Raw genomic sequence first — 15,807 nt, 5'->3', positions numbered from 1 at the left:
GATATATTTAATAAATGACTTAGGAATTCGCTTCGTAAAAATATTCGAAGAAAGTAGAATAAATTTGTTCTATTCGTCGGTCACTATGAAAAAAAAAGAAAAGAAAAAGAAAAAGAAGAAAAAAAAATCAACTCGTATCTCGCGTTTATATTTCGTACGAATTAAAGGAGTTACTTAAGTGAAATAAAACGTATGTGCCAGTTTTATCGAATAAGAATACGGGAAAGAATCTAGGTTGTTATAATTTGGCAATGAGGACCCCTTCCCTGATTTTATATTGTTTGGCAATGGCCATGCCATAACATGACAGACCATCTAAGAATCTAATTCGTGGGGTGTTGTTCCAGTGCCGATGAGCAACGAATGCCTGTCCAAGATGCCCCCACTATTGGCAAAAGCCTTCGTATAGGTTATAAAGGACTGCGGTGGGTACTATCCCACTGCACTCTCTCAGTGAAACTCTCAGAGGACCGTATACCTCACCGTCGAACCCTTCACAAAACGGAGACACCATGAGGATTTTTCTATTGGTACGTAAGCAAATTTTACCCATCGATATATATTACGCGTGTATATATAAATTCAATCTTTTTTTTCCTTCTGTTTTTTTCTTTTTTTTTTTTTTTTATTTTTTTTTTTTTTTACTTTTTTTTTTAATTTTCTTTTTCTAACTCATTTATCTCTAACTCGCGTGTGTTGTGTGTTACCGTGTCGTAGACAATATTAAATCGATATAATTCGATCGAGAACGGTGGGTGCGTCAGAATTTTATTTCGAAAAATGTTCATTCGTGACAGTCGGACTTTTTTTTTGTTTTTTTTCTTCTCCTTTTTTTTTTTTTTTTTTTTTTTTTTTTTTTTTTTTTTTTTTTTTTTAAAGAATCGACGACAAAACATTTCTTTCCAATCGTCAATTGGAAAATTATCATCTAATAGAAAATACGATAGTTCATCAACTAGGAAAATGAATGATAATGATTGTCTTTTACAAGTTTTACAAGTGGGTACGTATCATCGCGTGCGATTATTCCCGTATAGTTACGTCGTTATAATATTGCGAACAGAAGTGGTGACTTTCTCTTCATTATTCATCATTTACGAATCATTACTATCGAACGTGTTCGCCTTTAATTTAATCATAAGTAAGTAGCCATGTTGGTACCGTAATCGTAAATGCATTATGCTTGTGCGTTCGAATTTCACCTTCTCATAGTCGTCGCGTTCCTGATCAGTGAACTAACCGGTAAACCATTTTTCCTGCGAGTTCATTATTCCCTTTGTGTCTACAAATACTTTAGAGTTGAATGAGAAACGTGCGTTAATTTCACACATTTTTAACTCACGATTTGTACCCACGATCATCATCATAATCATCATCATTATCATCATAATGATCATCATTGTCGTCGTAGTCGTCGTCGTCGTCGTCGTCTTTTTCTTATACTTTTCCCTTTCAAACGAGATCTCTTAATTCGAATATAATCGTGATAATAATAATAATAATAATAATAATAATAATTATTATTATTATTATTATTATTATTATTATTATTATTATTATTATTATTATTATTATTAATATATTCATTTTTCATAAAGATTATTAAATCGATAACAAGTATTTACGTAAAAGAGTTCCGTTCTAATCTGCATTGATTTTTTTTTTCTCTAGCAATCATTTAGCCATATATATATATATATATATATATATATATATATATATATATATATACCAGTATTTTACGTAAACGTCTAGATAGATACACGAAGTGTAATCCGGCCTCTATGGCATTTCCTAGTTTTACGCATTCTACTTTTCTCACATACTTTGAGCTCGTCACGGATCACGGATCATGTGGGATAACGAAAGTATCGCAACTCGTCTTTCACGGTTAGACACCCCTCGATGTATTTATTTCTATGAAAAACGGAAATCTTTATCTTTCCTCCCTTTCTTTCTCTCTCTTTCTATCTGTCCTTCTTTCTTTCTACATTCATAATCCTTTCGACACTATATTAACTCATTAATTATCACGTAAGAATGAATATTGAGAAAATAGAAAAAAAAAATTACATTTAATAAAGGATCGTTTCAAATCTATTTCATTCTCTCTATCTCTCTCTATCTTTCTATCTCTCTATCTCTCTATCTCTCTATCTCTCTCTGACTTTCTCTCGTAATCAATGAAAATAAAATAATAAACGATTATATTGTATGAAAAACAAATTATCGATTAATGGAATCACTCAATAAACTCATTGATCTAATACCAATTATTTTTTTCCTTTTAATAAAAAATCGAATGTTTCTCTTACGATATCGATCACTTTAGAAGTAAATGTATAAGATAGCTTGGTATACAATCGTTCCTTTAAATACTAAGCACAGGTATAACGAGATAACGATCGTAATAAAGATCGAAGGTACACGAGAGTGCATGGAATACACGTTGAGTCCTATTTCGCACGTAACAAAATCGATACATCGATATCGTAAGGGATATCGATTATATCTAGGGAACGTGCAATTATTCTCTTTCTCTCTCTCTCTTTCTCTCTCTTTCTCTCTCTCACACACATACACACACGCATACTTTCACCGATTCGTTAAGGGAACGCCGTGTTATATTATTATTTATTTATTTATTTATTTATTTATTTATTTATGTTTTTTTTTTTATCGTCTTAACCTGATAACCCCCTTCAAAGTTCATCCACAGAATATTAATCGAACTCGTTGTAACTTTCGAAATTGATACGCGAACGAACAGATCGATCGATCAATTTCTTTTTTTTTTTTTAAATTTCGATCTCGTCGAAATGAAACGTTGAAATTCATTTGAGAAAAATTGATTAATATTTCATTGATTAATCGTCGGGAGATTAATTAAGAAAATCTGTTTCTTTTCTTTTTATTTTTTCTTTCTCTTTCTTTTTCGTAAAAAAAAAAAAAAAGAAGAAAAAAAGAAAAAACGTTTTTCAATCAGAAATATACTACAGCGTAGTTTCCTAAGCCTAGTTTTATACTTTTAAGAAAGCAATCAAACGGAGAGAAACCGTACACGTTGAACTGCGAAAGCGAGGCTAATGCATATAATGGAAGTGAATCTCAACGCTTTCTTCGTGTCCAAACGTTAGGCACGAGGACGAGTGTCTATGTGTGTTTACTTTAACGATTTGATATTATAATTATATTGATCGATGATCTACAATTAAACGCTTCAGTCGTTTTACGATAGTCTTTCATTCTCTTTTTCTTTCTTTTTTTCATAATTATTTTCTTTTTCATCGTAATCCATGATAAATCGAACGATCGATCGATCCTTAAGATCTTTAATCTCGTCCAATTAAAACGTTCAGTGTCTTTGAACAAAAAAACAAACAAAAAAAAAAAGAAAACAAAAAAAAAGAAGAAAGAAACAGAAAGGAAGAAAAAAAAAAAAAGCAAATCTTTTTCCATTAATTTTTTTGTAATCTACATCAACGATCACTTTGTTCGAACGTAATAGAGACGTAAAAAATCGTGCGCAATCGAAACACATTTTTAATCATTCTAATCGGCACTCTATGTGCAATTCGGCCTTCACGATAGATCATTAGACTTCCTTAGAAAGATAAAGATAAATAGATAGATAGAGAAAGAGAAAGAAAGATAGAAAAAGTGAGAGCAAATCTGATAACGTAACATCATTAATATACGAAAGCTTCATTGGTATCACATTCGCAACACGCAATACGTGTAATAAAATGTTCGTTCATCCATTTGTGATATATTTATATACATATGTGGATACATATGTATATATATATATATATATATATATATATATATATAATTGTGTATACGTTTCGATCACACAAGGGCATGTTGGTCCTCGTAGAGCATACCAATGTGCACTTTCGACGCCCATACGAAATGACTCACATTCACTCTCGAGTTAACTCGATACGAAACCAATGACTATCTGGCAATGGCAACTATGTATACATTCAACAGAATACTATACCATTCTAACCGTTAGTTTCTCGTCCTTTTCTAGAATCACTTTTCATATCCTCCATAGAGTCATGCGTCGCTTTTCCATGAACGTCGAAGACGGCTCGCGTTTCTTAGACTTTCGAATCTTTTGTCTACGAACGAGATCACAATGGGAGATATTAAAACCTGAAAGTAAAACTTTTTAAAACTTAGAAATTGTCTCTCTTCCATTCTTCTTCTTTCTCTTTTTCGTCCTCTTCCATTTATTTTATTTTTCTACGCTGGAATATCCACAGAAAGAATATATATATATATATATATAAACTTTCTTCGTTTGAACATTTATGCGCATCGTCGAACATAAATTTCTTTAGTCCGAAAGTTTAAACCACTAAACTAACGTAAGTACGTTTTGTTTCGTTTCGTTTCGTTTCGTTTCGTTTCGTTTCCACTTTTCGTTTTTAAATTCCTTTCTTGACTCCTTAGTAATAGTATCGTACGTTTTATGCACGTTCCTCGTAAGGAGGATAGGTCGGCCTTGAATTTCAACCCTTGACTCCTTACACTGTTCTGAGACTAGGATATATTTCAGGGTCAATGATCGTCTACCAGACACGAACTCTCTCAAACGTTTCTTCTGCATTGTATCAAGTGAATCTTTCAAATCTATTTTTAAACAGAACGTAAAAATAATCATTTTATATCGTTCGATGATACAAATAAATGGATATAACTTTGAGATAGGACAAAGGGGAGAAATAAAAAAAAGGAATAAAAAAAAAAGAAAAAGAAGAAAAGGAAAAAAAAGAGGAATAAAATAATATCTTCATTGCGACGAGAAACGAAGATGGTTGAATTTTTTAATTTTTCTTTTCTATTTTTTCTCTCTTTCTTTCTTTCTTCTCTGTTTTTTTCTCTCTCTTTTTTTTTCGTTCTCTCCTCTTAAAAAATACATTGAGTAAGATTGCGAATGTTCCGGGACGAAATGAACGACCAAAGAAGAAACTCACGCGGAATTGCAAGGTCGAAAAGAAGTCTCGACGATGTCGATCTACGCACGCCCATTGTCTGAAGAAAATGACGAAGGCGCAATCGGGATCGGGTCTTTCCTAATACATATTACAATACTTGCTTGGTTGCTTGGTTTCTTGGTTACTTGGTTGCTTGCTCGGAGGTAGTCATTAAGACTTTTATACTTTCAATCTCATTCAACTCACGTATAAGACGTATGTACATAAACATTCCAAGATTTCACTTTCGAGCCTCTAAAGGTTCACCTGGTTAATATATAAACACGTATATAGTACTTACATACCTATAATTTAATACGATCGATTTAACGTAACGACAAATTATTATTATTAACCATAAAGCAAAACCATTTAAATATTATTTTTCATCGTTGAAAATCTTTTTAATACGTTATCCATTTTACGTTTAATTAAGTATGGAAAGAAAGAAAAAAAAGGAAAAGAAAAGAAAAGAAAAGAAAAAAAAAAAAAAAAAAAGAAAAAAGAAAGAAAGAATAAAAAAATTAATACGAAACGTTCGTTAATTAACTTTACAAACGATCGAAATAATATAACTAATTGATGCTTTGTTACTCAGTATACGTACATACATACATATGTATACATATACGTGTGTATATATTCACGCAGCTTCCGCTTTCATGAAGACGTAAGCGGTCGATAAAATCGAATAGGTTTCTTGTCCCCGAACGTTCTCGTATACCTTCCTACATTCCCTCTTTCTCTCTCTCTCTCTCTCTCTCTTTTTCTCTGCGTTCGCATTCCTAATGATTTCAAAGTAAAAAAGGAAACGAGTAATAGGAAGGAAAGAAAAAAGGAAAAGAGATCTAGGTAGATATCTTAAAGGCTAGGCTCGTTTCATTCGAGTGGCGTATTACACTAGCACTACAGCATCCTTTATAAGGATACCGCTAATACTCTCTTTAAACATTTCGAACGTCGAACGTTCACTCGTCTCAAATATACACACATACACACACACACACACATATATATATATAAATATATATATATATAAATATATATATATATATGTATGTATATATCACTTTGATACTTCGAAAACAACAAATAGCATTTCCGGGTTCTTGTAACGCGTTACTTCCGTTATCAACGAACTCATCGCCATATATATATATAGATAAAAGAGAAAGAAAGAGAGAGAGAGAGAAAATATAAGTCGATCGAACGAAATAGTTTTATTTGAAACATATACTCGATCTATCAAAAGCATAAACGATTCTTCCTTTCTCTGGAAAGTAAGGAGAGAGAAAGAGGGAGAGAAAGAAAGAGAGAAAGAGAGAGAGAGAGAGAGAGAGAGAGGAATAGAAAAACGATTTGCAATAGTAGGGCTAAATCAAGGCGTGGTACCGAATGTGTCCGTGCCTCTCACTGTATGTGACTGACTGGCGTGCACCACCGAGTTTGCTTGATTATAGGAGCTACGGCCTAACCGTCACGATTTTCCAGAAGAAGGAGTCATTATAGTTCGTTTGGCCCGATGCGGTTAGTTCTCTGATATAATAAATACTTTCCCGTGATTTCTTTCGCGAGCGATTACGTTTTCATGATTCTTTGTCCTCTTTGTTCGTAAAAAAAAAAAAAAAAAAAAAAAAAAAAAAAAAAAAATAAAATAATTGAATATTAAGGAAAACAGAGGTGGGAAGTTAAATATTAAGAAAAAAAAAAAAGTAGAAAAAAAGAAAAGAAAAGAAAAAGCAAAGAATAAAATCATTTCAAATGTTCTCAATTATTTCTTCTTCTTCTTCTTCTTCTTCTTCTTCTTCTTATTATTATTATTATTATTATTATTATTATTATTATTATTATTATTATTATTATTATAGGTGCATTTATATGTGTGTGCCTGTCGCGAATGAAAAATCGATTTGTGCTAGAGTTTATTTTTAGATTAGAAAGAGGAAGAAAATGAAAAAAGAATAAAGAAAAAAGATAAGGATCACGAGTAAAGAGAATTTTAATTTGTACGTATATAATATGAAATGATTTAACGAGAGACAAAGGGGAATTTCTATAATCCGTAGGGATACTTATGTACGTGACTGATCAAAATCGATTATGATCTCACGTTTCGTTTTGGGCAATCGGTAAGCAAGAGAAAGAAAACGAGAGAGAGAGAGAGAGAGAGAGAGAGAGAGAGAAAAAGTCCATCATATTATTATTACGACGGAGAAATGAATTGGCTCACGCCTCAGGAGAACACGATGCATACCGTATATTGTACCGTTCGAAAGTCTCAACATTCAAGGACGTTAGCCGGGAGCAGAGCATGCTTCGAATGTTCGTTAATCGCGTTAATGAAAAATATTTCTGAAGGAATTGTTACGTATTTTCCTTTCTTTTCTATTACTCTTTGTTTTTTTCCTTTATCCTTTATTATCGTTATTTCTCGATAACAAATTAGATCAAATTATCAAAAGCCGTATCCTCGGTGTTTTCCTTTCTTTCTTTTTTTTTTTTTTTTATTTATTTATTTATTTATTTATTTCGGAACAATAGGGTGGCGTTCAGGAGGCGTGGGCGTTAAAAAATTAAAGGAATTTTTTTTTTTTTTTTATGTTTGAATATCGTATTAAAGAGAAAAAAGGAAAAAAAAAGGAATACAAAGAAGTAAAAGAAAAAGATGAAGAAGAAGAAGAAGAAGAAGAAGAAAGAAAAAAAAGAGAGAGAAGATTTCTTAAGAATATCCCAATCTTAGCCTCGTATTTTCTCCCAACTATTCTCTTAGATTATTCACCGAGAATGGATCTAGAATCTGCGTATATAGATTTTCTATGCGTAAATCCTTTATATCGGTAAACTTTTATATTCTCTGATGGCAAAGGTCTGATTACCTAATACGTCTTTTTTTTTTTCTTTTTTTTTTGTCTTTATTTTCAACATCGAGAATTAAGGTCATACGTGTCTTAGAATGATTAATACGAAGAGAGTTCGAAACAAGTATAAGGATTAAGATGAGGATAAGAATGATATCCCTTTGTATTATAAATAGGTATATACGTATGTACGGTAACGTTCCTTGACACTTTTCTCGAGATCGATTCTAAAGATCGATTCACGAAATCGATTCTTGAGAGCACGCAGCATTCTCGATAAAAGTGACAGTCAAAGTAATACCGCGTTTCCTGTAACTCGTCGTGAGGTGTGGTACGTATCTCTCTCTCTCTCTCTCTCTCTCTCACTCTCTTACTCTCTTTCTTTCTTTTTCTCTTTCTCTCTCAATCTATCTATCTATCTATCTATCTATCTCTATCGTGTGCGAGCATTTGCTTCGGTTCAAGGAGATCAAGAGCCGTGTGTTGTTCATCGAGAGAGCCACGCCAAGTTACACCGCTCTGAATCTGAATCTCACGGTAAAGGAGGCATACCCTGGCAGCCATTTCGCCTTCGTATTTGGGTCAACCAACTAGTATACCAGATATATATATATATATGTGTGTGTGTGTGTATGTGTGTAAAATATTACGTAACTGAGGCTAAGAGTACAGGGCGGTTCCCAGCGCAAGTCACATTACCGGAAGTCGGGACCACTGTTTCGTCGCTTTTCAAAACATCATTTACGTATATCTATCTATCTATTTATGTACGGTCACCAACCATGGGAAATATGCTTATAATCCTTCAAGGATTCATCCCAGTTAGCCTTCGAAGTGATTAAATCTCTTTGTTTGGTTCGAAGTAAAAAAAGAGAAATATTCGAAAAGGAAGAAAAAAAAGAAAAAAGAAAAAAGAAAAAAAGAAGAAAAAAATGGACAAATGTAATAACTGGTATTGTTTTGAAAACTTTACTTTTCCTGTTCGACGATATCTGATTTCTATTCGTATATACTAATATAATATTAATTTGTATACACCATATATGGATATGTGTAAAGCAAATTAATTATAATTCATTTGAGAATAGAATCTAGGAAGGTTTTGAATATTCTAATTTTCTTTTTTCTTTTTTTTTTTTGTTCTTTGTTTTTTTTTTTTCTTTTCTTTTCTTTTCTTTTCTTTTCTTTTACATTTCTTACCATTTCCACAATTATACGTTTATAACGTGAAAAATTAATTACTATCTATTAATTAATATAGCTCTGATAATACTAATTTTTCTTTGATCATTAATGTTCAATTTGTTAAAGCTAAAGAAACCTACATGCCTTTCAAACAGAAATGATTTAGCTCGTAATTTTAAATTACCTTTTATATCGGTGGATTACATGTTTGCGGTCTCGTAACGAGAGCTTCGATCTCGTTCCAATACACCGATAAGGAATTTTCCAAGGCGTTTGGCTCGTGCACACGCTCGAGTTCAGCGATCCGCAAAACTCGCTCTCTCCTTCGCTGTCTTCTGCTTCCTATTCGCTATAAAAGTACTTCGATACATGGATCCGGTTTCGTGTTTAGAAAATAAAATCTAATACTTACCTACTGATCTCATACGATCTCCAACGACAATTAAATTTCACGTCAGGTGATATATATATATATGTATGTATGTGTGTATGTGTGTGTGTGTGTATGTAAACGTGAACCTATTTGTTCTCTACTGAAATGTAACATTGATCGTTCTTACTATCATGTGATTTCAATCAAATTAATTCATTATTTCTTATCACAACAGGTTCTCGCAGCATGTCTGCTAGCTTTGTCGGAATCCGCTCGACCTGCTATACGACCACGAGTAAGAGAACCTCAGGTTTATTACGAAGATGACAATCAGGCGGCCGAAGACGATTTCGAGTCGGTTTATCAGCCTAGAACGCGTGCCTTGCCATCGGCACGCTCTAAGGAGGCTTTACAACCATCAAAAGCGCCACCCGTACAAACCATTCGTAATTACAACAAGGTCAATGACGACGGATCGTTCACGTTCGGTTATGAGGCAGCCGATGGTTCGTTTAAGGAAGAAACCAGAGGAACGGATTGCGTTGTAAGAGGAAAGTACGGTTACATAGATCCCGATGGTAACAAAAGAGAGTTCACATATGTATCCGGTAATCCTTGCGACCCTAATGCACCGAAGGAAGAAGAGGAGGATCTTCCGGAAAAACAGGAAGACGATGATCTTTCTGGACCAGCAAATTATCCATCCGTTAGACCTGTCCCGATCAGACCGATCAGGCCAACTTATCAGCCAACCACCGCACGTACCCCAACGGCCATATTTCAAACACAGTATCAACTTGACGACGAAGCTAGCCAGGAATTAGAGGAGGAAGTTCAAAAACCTGTACAACTTCGGCCTACAGCTTTTAGAAAGCCTCAACAGTCTTACGTTCAAGTTTCACCGTCTACTGCTCTTTACGATTCAACACCAACCACTAGTCCCTCGCAGCTCTATAGACTAGCATCAACCTCTAATGTTCAATATCAAACGACAGCCGTTCCTTCGGAAAGACCTCCGTCTACGATATCTCCGTTAGCTTATCAATCACTCGAGACTAGCACTCGCAAGGCAGTGACTCGTCATCAAGTCCGTCCTCAATCGGTCGCCATTACACCCAGGCCCCATATTGCACAAGTCGCCGCACAATATGTCTCCCCGAGTAGCACAGAAAGATCTATACCGTACAGCGCACAATCACGGCCCACCCCGAGCACCTCTACTCATCTTCGCACCAGCGTCAGCCCCTCGAGCTCAGCCCATCTCAATTTTGCCGCGGAGTTAGAGCGTTACGTTAACACGGTCGGTGTTCCCTCAAAGTCTACCCAACAAGCCGCACTTTCACCCTCGAGAACGAAGCTAGGTCAGACCACGGTCACTACAGTCCCCGCGGAGCCCATCTATCAGTCGGAACTGATTTACGATCCCGCAACTGGTCAGTACAATGCCCAACTTTATCAAACCTTACCCCAAACCGTTGGCGACTTTAGCTTAAGTCACAAACTCCAACCATTCGTAGCCCAGCCCCAGTCCCTACTTGGTCTCCAGCAACTACAACAGATTCAGCAACATCAGCAACAACCTCAACGTCAGTCCGCTGTTTACAAGCAACACGTAACGCAACCCGTCCAATCGGCTTCGATCTCGGCTGTGTCCGTTGCCCAACCCCAGGAACTTCTCTACAGGAAACAACAGACCCAGTTGCTCATGCAGTCCCAGAATCTTTATGCCCAGCAGCAACAACGTCGTCAGCAACAACAACAGCCACAACAACAACAACCTCACAAACTTCAATTGCTCGAATCTCAGAGAGACCCACAGGCCTTTTATTATGTCGCACCATTGAGATCGTCCGGTGCAGCGGCTGGTGCGGCGGCTGGTACGCCTCTTACCGCGAGTCAAATCGATCAGTATCTTCGTTCCAGTTCAGCTAACAACTATTGATCGGTACGAGATAGCCACGGAGCGTTTCGTTTTTATATATATATATATATATATATATATATATATATATATACGCGAATTTATCTTCAGGGTCCTCGAGAGTTGCATCAAACGCACCGTCTTTAAAATCTTGCTTGCGAATCTTCTAGAAAGTTGTTCGTTTCGCTACACGCTTGTCAGATCGATGTACAGGGAGACGGCTATACGCGATTAATATATACATAAATATATATATATATATATATATATATATATATATATATATATATACATATATATATATATTTTTTTTTTCTTACGCGAAAAAAACTCGATCGTTTCACCGATCCTTACGAGACGAAAAAAGAAAAAGAGTACCTCACGAGCTATTCACAAATGCTACATGTTTTTACGAACTCGTTAACAATAATAAAAAAAAAAAAAAAAAAAAAAAAGAAAAAGAAGAAAAAAGAAGTGCAAAGGAAAAAAAAATAAGAAAAAATTACAAAAATGAACTAAAAAAGTAAAATTCGAAGGATACGAAAAATCCCTTGGGGAAGGTTCGGGACCATATTTATATATTTCAGCTTCGATCGATTTAAATGAATCAATTCATGAGACAAACGCGATAGAGAAAAAACATACATACATACGTACATACATATATATATATATATAAAGAATTTCCCTGGCGCAATTCACCCATAAATTTAACGCTAAATATTCGTCGCTATCGATCGATCGACCTGTCGACCTCGCAGCAAATCGATCAATTATCCTCACATACAACCAAGCCGAATAATTTCTTTGCTGAACGATGAGATTATTGATTCAAAGGCAACGACGAAACTTGTTCCTGAATTATTACAGGTTACTATACATGTTCGTGAATTATTCTTGTAATAATCGTATACATATATATATATATATACATATATGTATATACGCATGAATCTATATATGTATATGTGTTGATATTCGAATAATCAGCTCATACATGTATACATACATACATACATACATACGTATGTATATATGCATACACGTTATATCAAAACTGTTATACCTATTCGGAGATACATTCCGTGATGTTATGTAAGAATCCAAGAAAATTTTGCAAGATTATCCTCATGTAGTAGTGGTGATGGTGGTGGTAACCAGGGAACGTGCAAAAGAGAATTGCGATGTACTTAGTTTACTTTCATCGGCGTGGTCCGTCGAACTCCACAGGAGTACTTACATAGGGTACATTCTATTCGCGTCTAACCGCAACTTTCTATTTGTATTATCTCTGACACTGGACAACCAACCGGATTCTTAGTTGTATCTATAATAATTTTGTTAAAATCGATGCTAATCTATTTATTCTATCTATCGTATGTGACATTTTTAGATTAAACGAATATCCCTAATTGGCGATATATCAATGACAACGATAATGACAAAATCGAATTATTTAAATAATTTTTTTCTTTCTTTTCTCTCTTTTAGTTGGATCGGAAAAACGATAGGGCTTGTGGCAGCATTCATTATTATTAATATTATTATAATTATTATTATTATTATTATTATTATTATTATTATTATTATTATTATTATTATTATTATTATTATTATTATTATTATTATTATTATTAGTATAATTATAATTATTAGTATTATTAATATTATTATTATTATTATTATTATTATTATTATTATTATTACTATTATTATTATTATTTACGCTGTAAATAATACGCTTCGATTTAAGTATTAACGTATTAGCGATTTGTACTCATGGAATATTTTTTTTTTTTTTTCTATCAAACAAATAATAAATCGTATCTTAATAATCATATTTTTTATACATACGTACATATATATATATATATATATATATATATATATCTATATAATATGCACATTACCATTTGTAAAGGAGAAGAAGAACGGAGTTACAAAAAGAAAAGAAGACAGAATAGGTTTGAGAACACAATGTGTGTACGCGTGCGTGTTTATGAACCCAATTGTTTTCAATTGTCCTGTCATCGTAAAATGAACTCCTGTCAAGAAAAGAATTTAATTCAATTTCCGCGTTTCTTATGCCGGAAAAATAACAAACCTAAATAGATAGGGTCTCTTTTAATCAGGACGTTACAAACGACGTTGATGAATTTCTTCTCGACGAACTTTCCTCAATTACGGAATTATCTATAAAAATCTACAAACGACATTATACTTATATATACACGTAATATTCAGCGAACCAGTCTACCAACCATCTAACCAGCCAACCAGTCAACCAACCAACCAGCCAACCAGCCAACCAGCCAACCATCCAGCCAGTTAGCTAAAACGCATCCTCTAATTTCATGCCAACGACTTCATTACAGGATGAAAATAATTCCTCTAGAAAAAATGACATATTTTAGACATACGAGACGGTAGGAGGGGAGAAGAGGGAGCAATGTAAGGACATCCCGTACACGTAACTTTAACACTCGTATCAGCGAGTAACATAATCGGTCTCTCGAATTAAACCGGAAGATTTATACGCGAAAGAAGAAAAAGAAAAGAAAGAAAGATAGAAAGAAAGGAAGAAAAAAATGGAAAGTAATTAATATAGGACGTTATAGAAAGAAGAAAAAGAAAATAAAAACAAAAAAAATTGTGAGGAAGCGTCATAGTCATTTTACGTCACTCAAGGATACGCTTTGTTAATACGCTAACGCTCTTTTCCTGTACACTCCGTGAACAGATTATCTCGTGATATCTAAAAAGTAATCGGACAAAAGAATAAGTCGATCTATCTAACGATCGTTAATCTTAGATGGTGAAAGTTATTATAAAGAAAGAGAGAGAGAGAGAGAGAGAGAGAGAGAGAGAGAGAGAGAGAGAGAACGATTTCTATAATAGTTCAAATAAAATTTTTATAATTCTAATTTTTATCATATCTATACGTATATTGATTTGTCTCTGTACGTTTGTACGATACGTAACAAAAATGAAACCTTGAACTTGAGAAATATCGCAAAAGTAAAGGAGAGCGAGGTCACGGTTCATTAAATGGCGTCATGGTCCAACTAAAACTTACAATTGGATTAACCGGGGAAAGTGACACGACTATTGGATACTTTCTCTATTTACGTATTTTCTATATTACTTACTTACGATAGATGTTGGAAACCAATTACTCCAATATGTTCAATTGTAAGGCCGACTAACATGATTAACCTTTCTCCATCGTTAAACACATTATCGTTAGACGATAATAAAAAGTTATTTCTCTCGAGTAGGGATCATTAAATATCGTTACAAATAATTATACGAAGTTGAGGAATGTTGTTGCAAAAAAAAAAAAAAAAAAAAAAGAAGAGAAAAGAAAAAGAAAGAAGAAAAACGAAAACAACAAAAAAGGAAAAAGGAACAAAAACGAAGTCACGCCGCGATCGAGAAGAGAGTCAAGTTTCTATGGGAAGATAAAAGATAAAAGATAAAAGAGAAAGAAAAAGAAAATGAAAAAAAAAAGAAAAGAAAAGAAAAAAAAAGAAAAACCGTGATCCGGGTTCAGATTTCAATTTCAATGGCGATCGACGTTAAATCGAGATCAACAATCATAACTGCTTGATCATGCAATATGAAGAATATCTCTTGATAAATGTTATTGCTAAATCGAATATTTTATCTACGCAATATCCTTCGTCCTACTCAAATGTCAAAGGGATGTGGTATATTATCGAATCGTGACGGTCGTTGGGACAAGTCTTTCGTTAGTATATCTACATTAATTGCATTAGAAAGTACGGAGAAAAAAAAAAAAGAAAAAAGAAGAAAAAGAAAGAAATTATTTACAAAGACAGACGACGGCTCAAAGTTTCGTTATTTATCCAAACGAGATACGTAATTATAATAATGAAAAGAAGAAAAGTGGAGCGATTATTTGTCAGCCTGCAATTCAGGTGTACCGTTTTACGACGATGTACGACGGGTCGCCTATATTCAGGGTGGAAAGAAATAGACACGTGGTCGAGGAGAGAAGAGAGACGGTGATCTGTGCGTGGTTGAGAAACGAAGGGGGGCGGAGGATGTCCAGAGAAAAAAAAAATCTTTGATTGTGAGTGAGTCATCTTCGAGTTAAACCAGTTCGTTACGCGTGATATAATGAATAATGTATTCAGGATGAGAATCGGTGCATTTCTATCGGTTATGGACGCGCTACTCGAAGTATCAAGGACGAATATGTGGATACGTGGGATAATCGCTTATTACACGAGGTTCTAAGTACTTACGTACGTACGTACGTACATATAAATAAACATCCATAAGCATATTATAGTCAGTAGATGGATACAATAGAAATTATTCTTGGATTGTTCACATGTCGTACTTTAAGACGTTCGTCGAACCATCTTTAATGGTACCTCTAGTGTTATTTCTATTTTATTTTTATTTCGATATTAAGAGAGAACGTGAAACAATTGATATTCGTCGGAACATCGC

General features: G+C 34.1%; 2 protein-coding genes across 3 annotated transcripts; one reads left to right on the top strand and one right to left on the bottom strand.

The window, feature by feature from the left end:
• The first annotated feature begins 378 nt into the window (after positions 1-378).
• LOC118449335 (uncharacterized) lies at positions 379-12,968 on the top strand. 2 transcript variants are annotated; one of them, XM_085658904.1, is made up of 4 exons: positions 379-530; positions 9,640-10,837; positions 10,922-11,349; positions 12,817-12,968. In XM_085658904.1, the coding sequence occupies exons 1-3, from the start codon at positions 513-515 to the stop codon at positions 11,344-11,346; spliced, it is 1,641 nt and encodes a 546-aa protein (XP_085515030.1). In that variant the 5' UTR covers positions 379-512; the 3' UTR covers positions 11,347-11,349; positions 12,817-12,968. The 2 variants fall into 2 exon arrangements, with proteins under 2 accessions (XP_085515030.1, XP_085515029.1); XM_085658903.1 differs by having other exon boundaries at positions 9,640-11,349.
• On the bottom strand, positions 4,049-5,213 carry LOC146872819 (uncharacterized). The gene is made up of 3 exons (XM_085658844.1): positions 4,989-5,213; positions 4,479-4,644; positions 4,049-4,130 (listed from the first exon to the last, which is right to left on the bottom strand). Exons 1-3 carry the CDS (start codon positions 5,041-5,043, stop codon positions 4,049-4,051), a joined length of 303 nt encoding a protein of 100 aa, XP_085514970.1. The 5' UTR covers positions 5,044-5,213.
• Positions 12,969-15,807: the final 2,839 nt, after the last annotated feature.

This window comes from Vespa mandarinia, chromosome 8, assembly GCF_050613455.1.
Source record: "Vespa mandarinia isolate Hongniang chromosome 8, ASM5061345v1, whole genome shotgun sequence".
NCBI classification, from domain to species: domain Eukaryota; kingdom Metazoa; phylum Arthropoda; class Insecta; order Hymenoptera; family Vespidae; genus Vespa; species Vespa mandarinia.
Note: the sequence above shows the minus strand (reverse complement) of the source record. Positions and strands in the feature narration are given on the sequence as shown.

Coding starts and splice junctions, on each gene's coding strand:
- LOC146872819 (XM_085658844.1), bottom strand. CDS start 5,043: ATGGGCGTGCGTAGATCGACATCGTCGAGACTTCTTTTCGACCTTGCA. Junction 4,645..4,988: donor TTTCGACCTTGCAATTCCGC/GTGAGTTTCTTC, acceptor GTTTAAAAATAG/ATTTGAAAGATTCACTTGAT. Junction 4,131..4,478: donor ACGAGGAACGTGCATAAAAC/GTACGATACTAT, acceptor TCTCGTTCGTAG/ACAAAAGATTCGAAAGTCTA.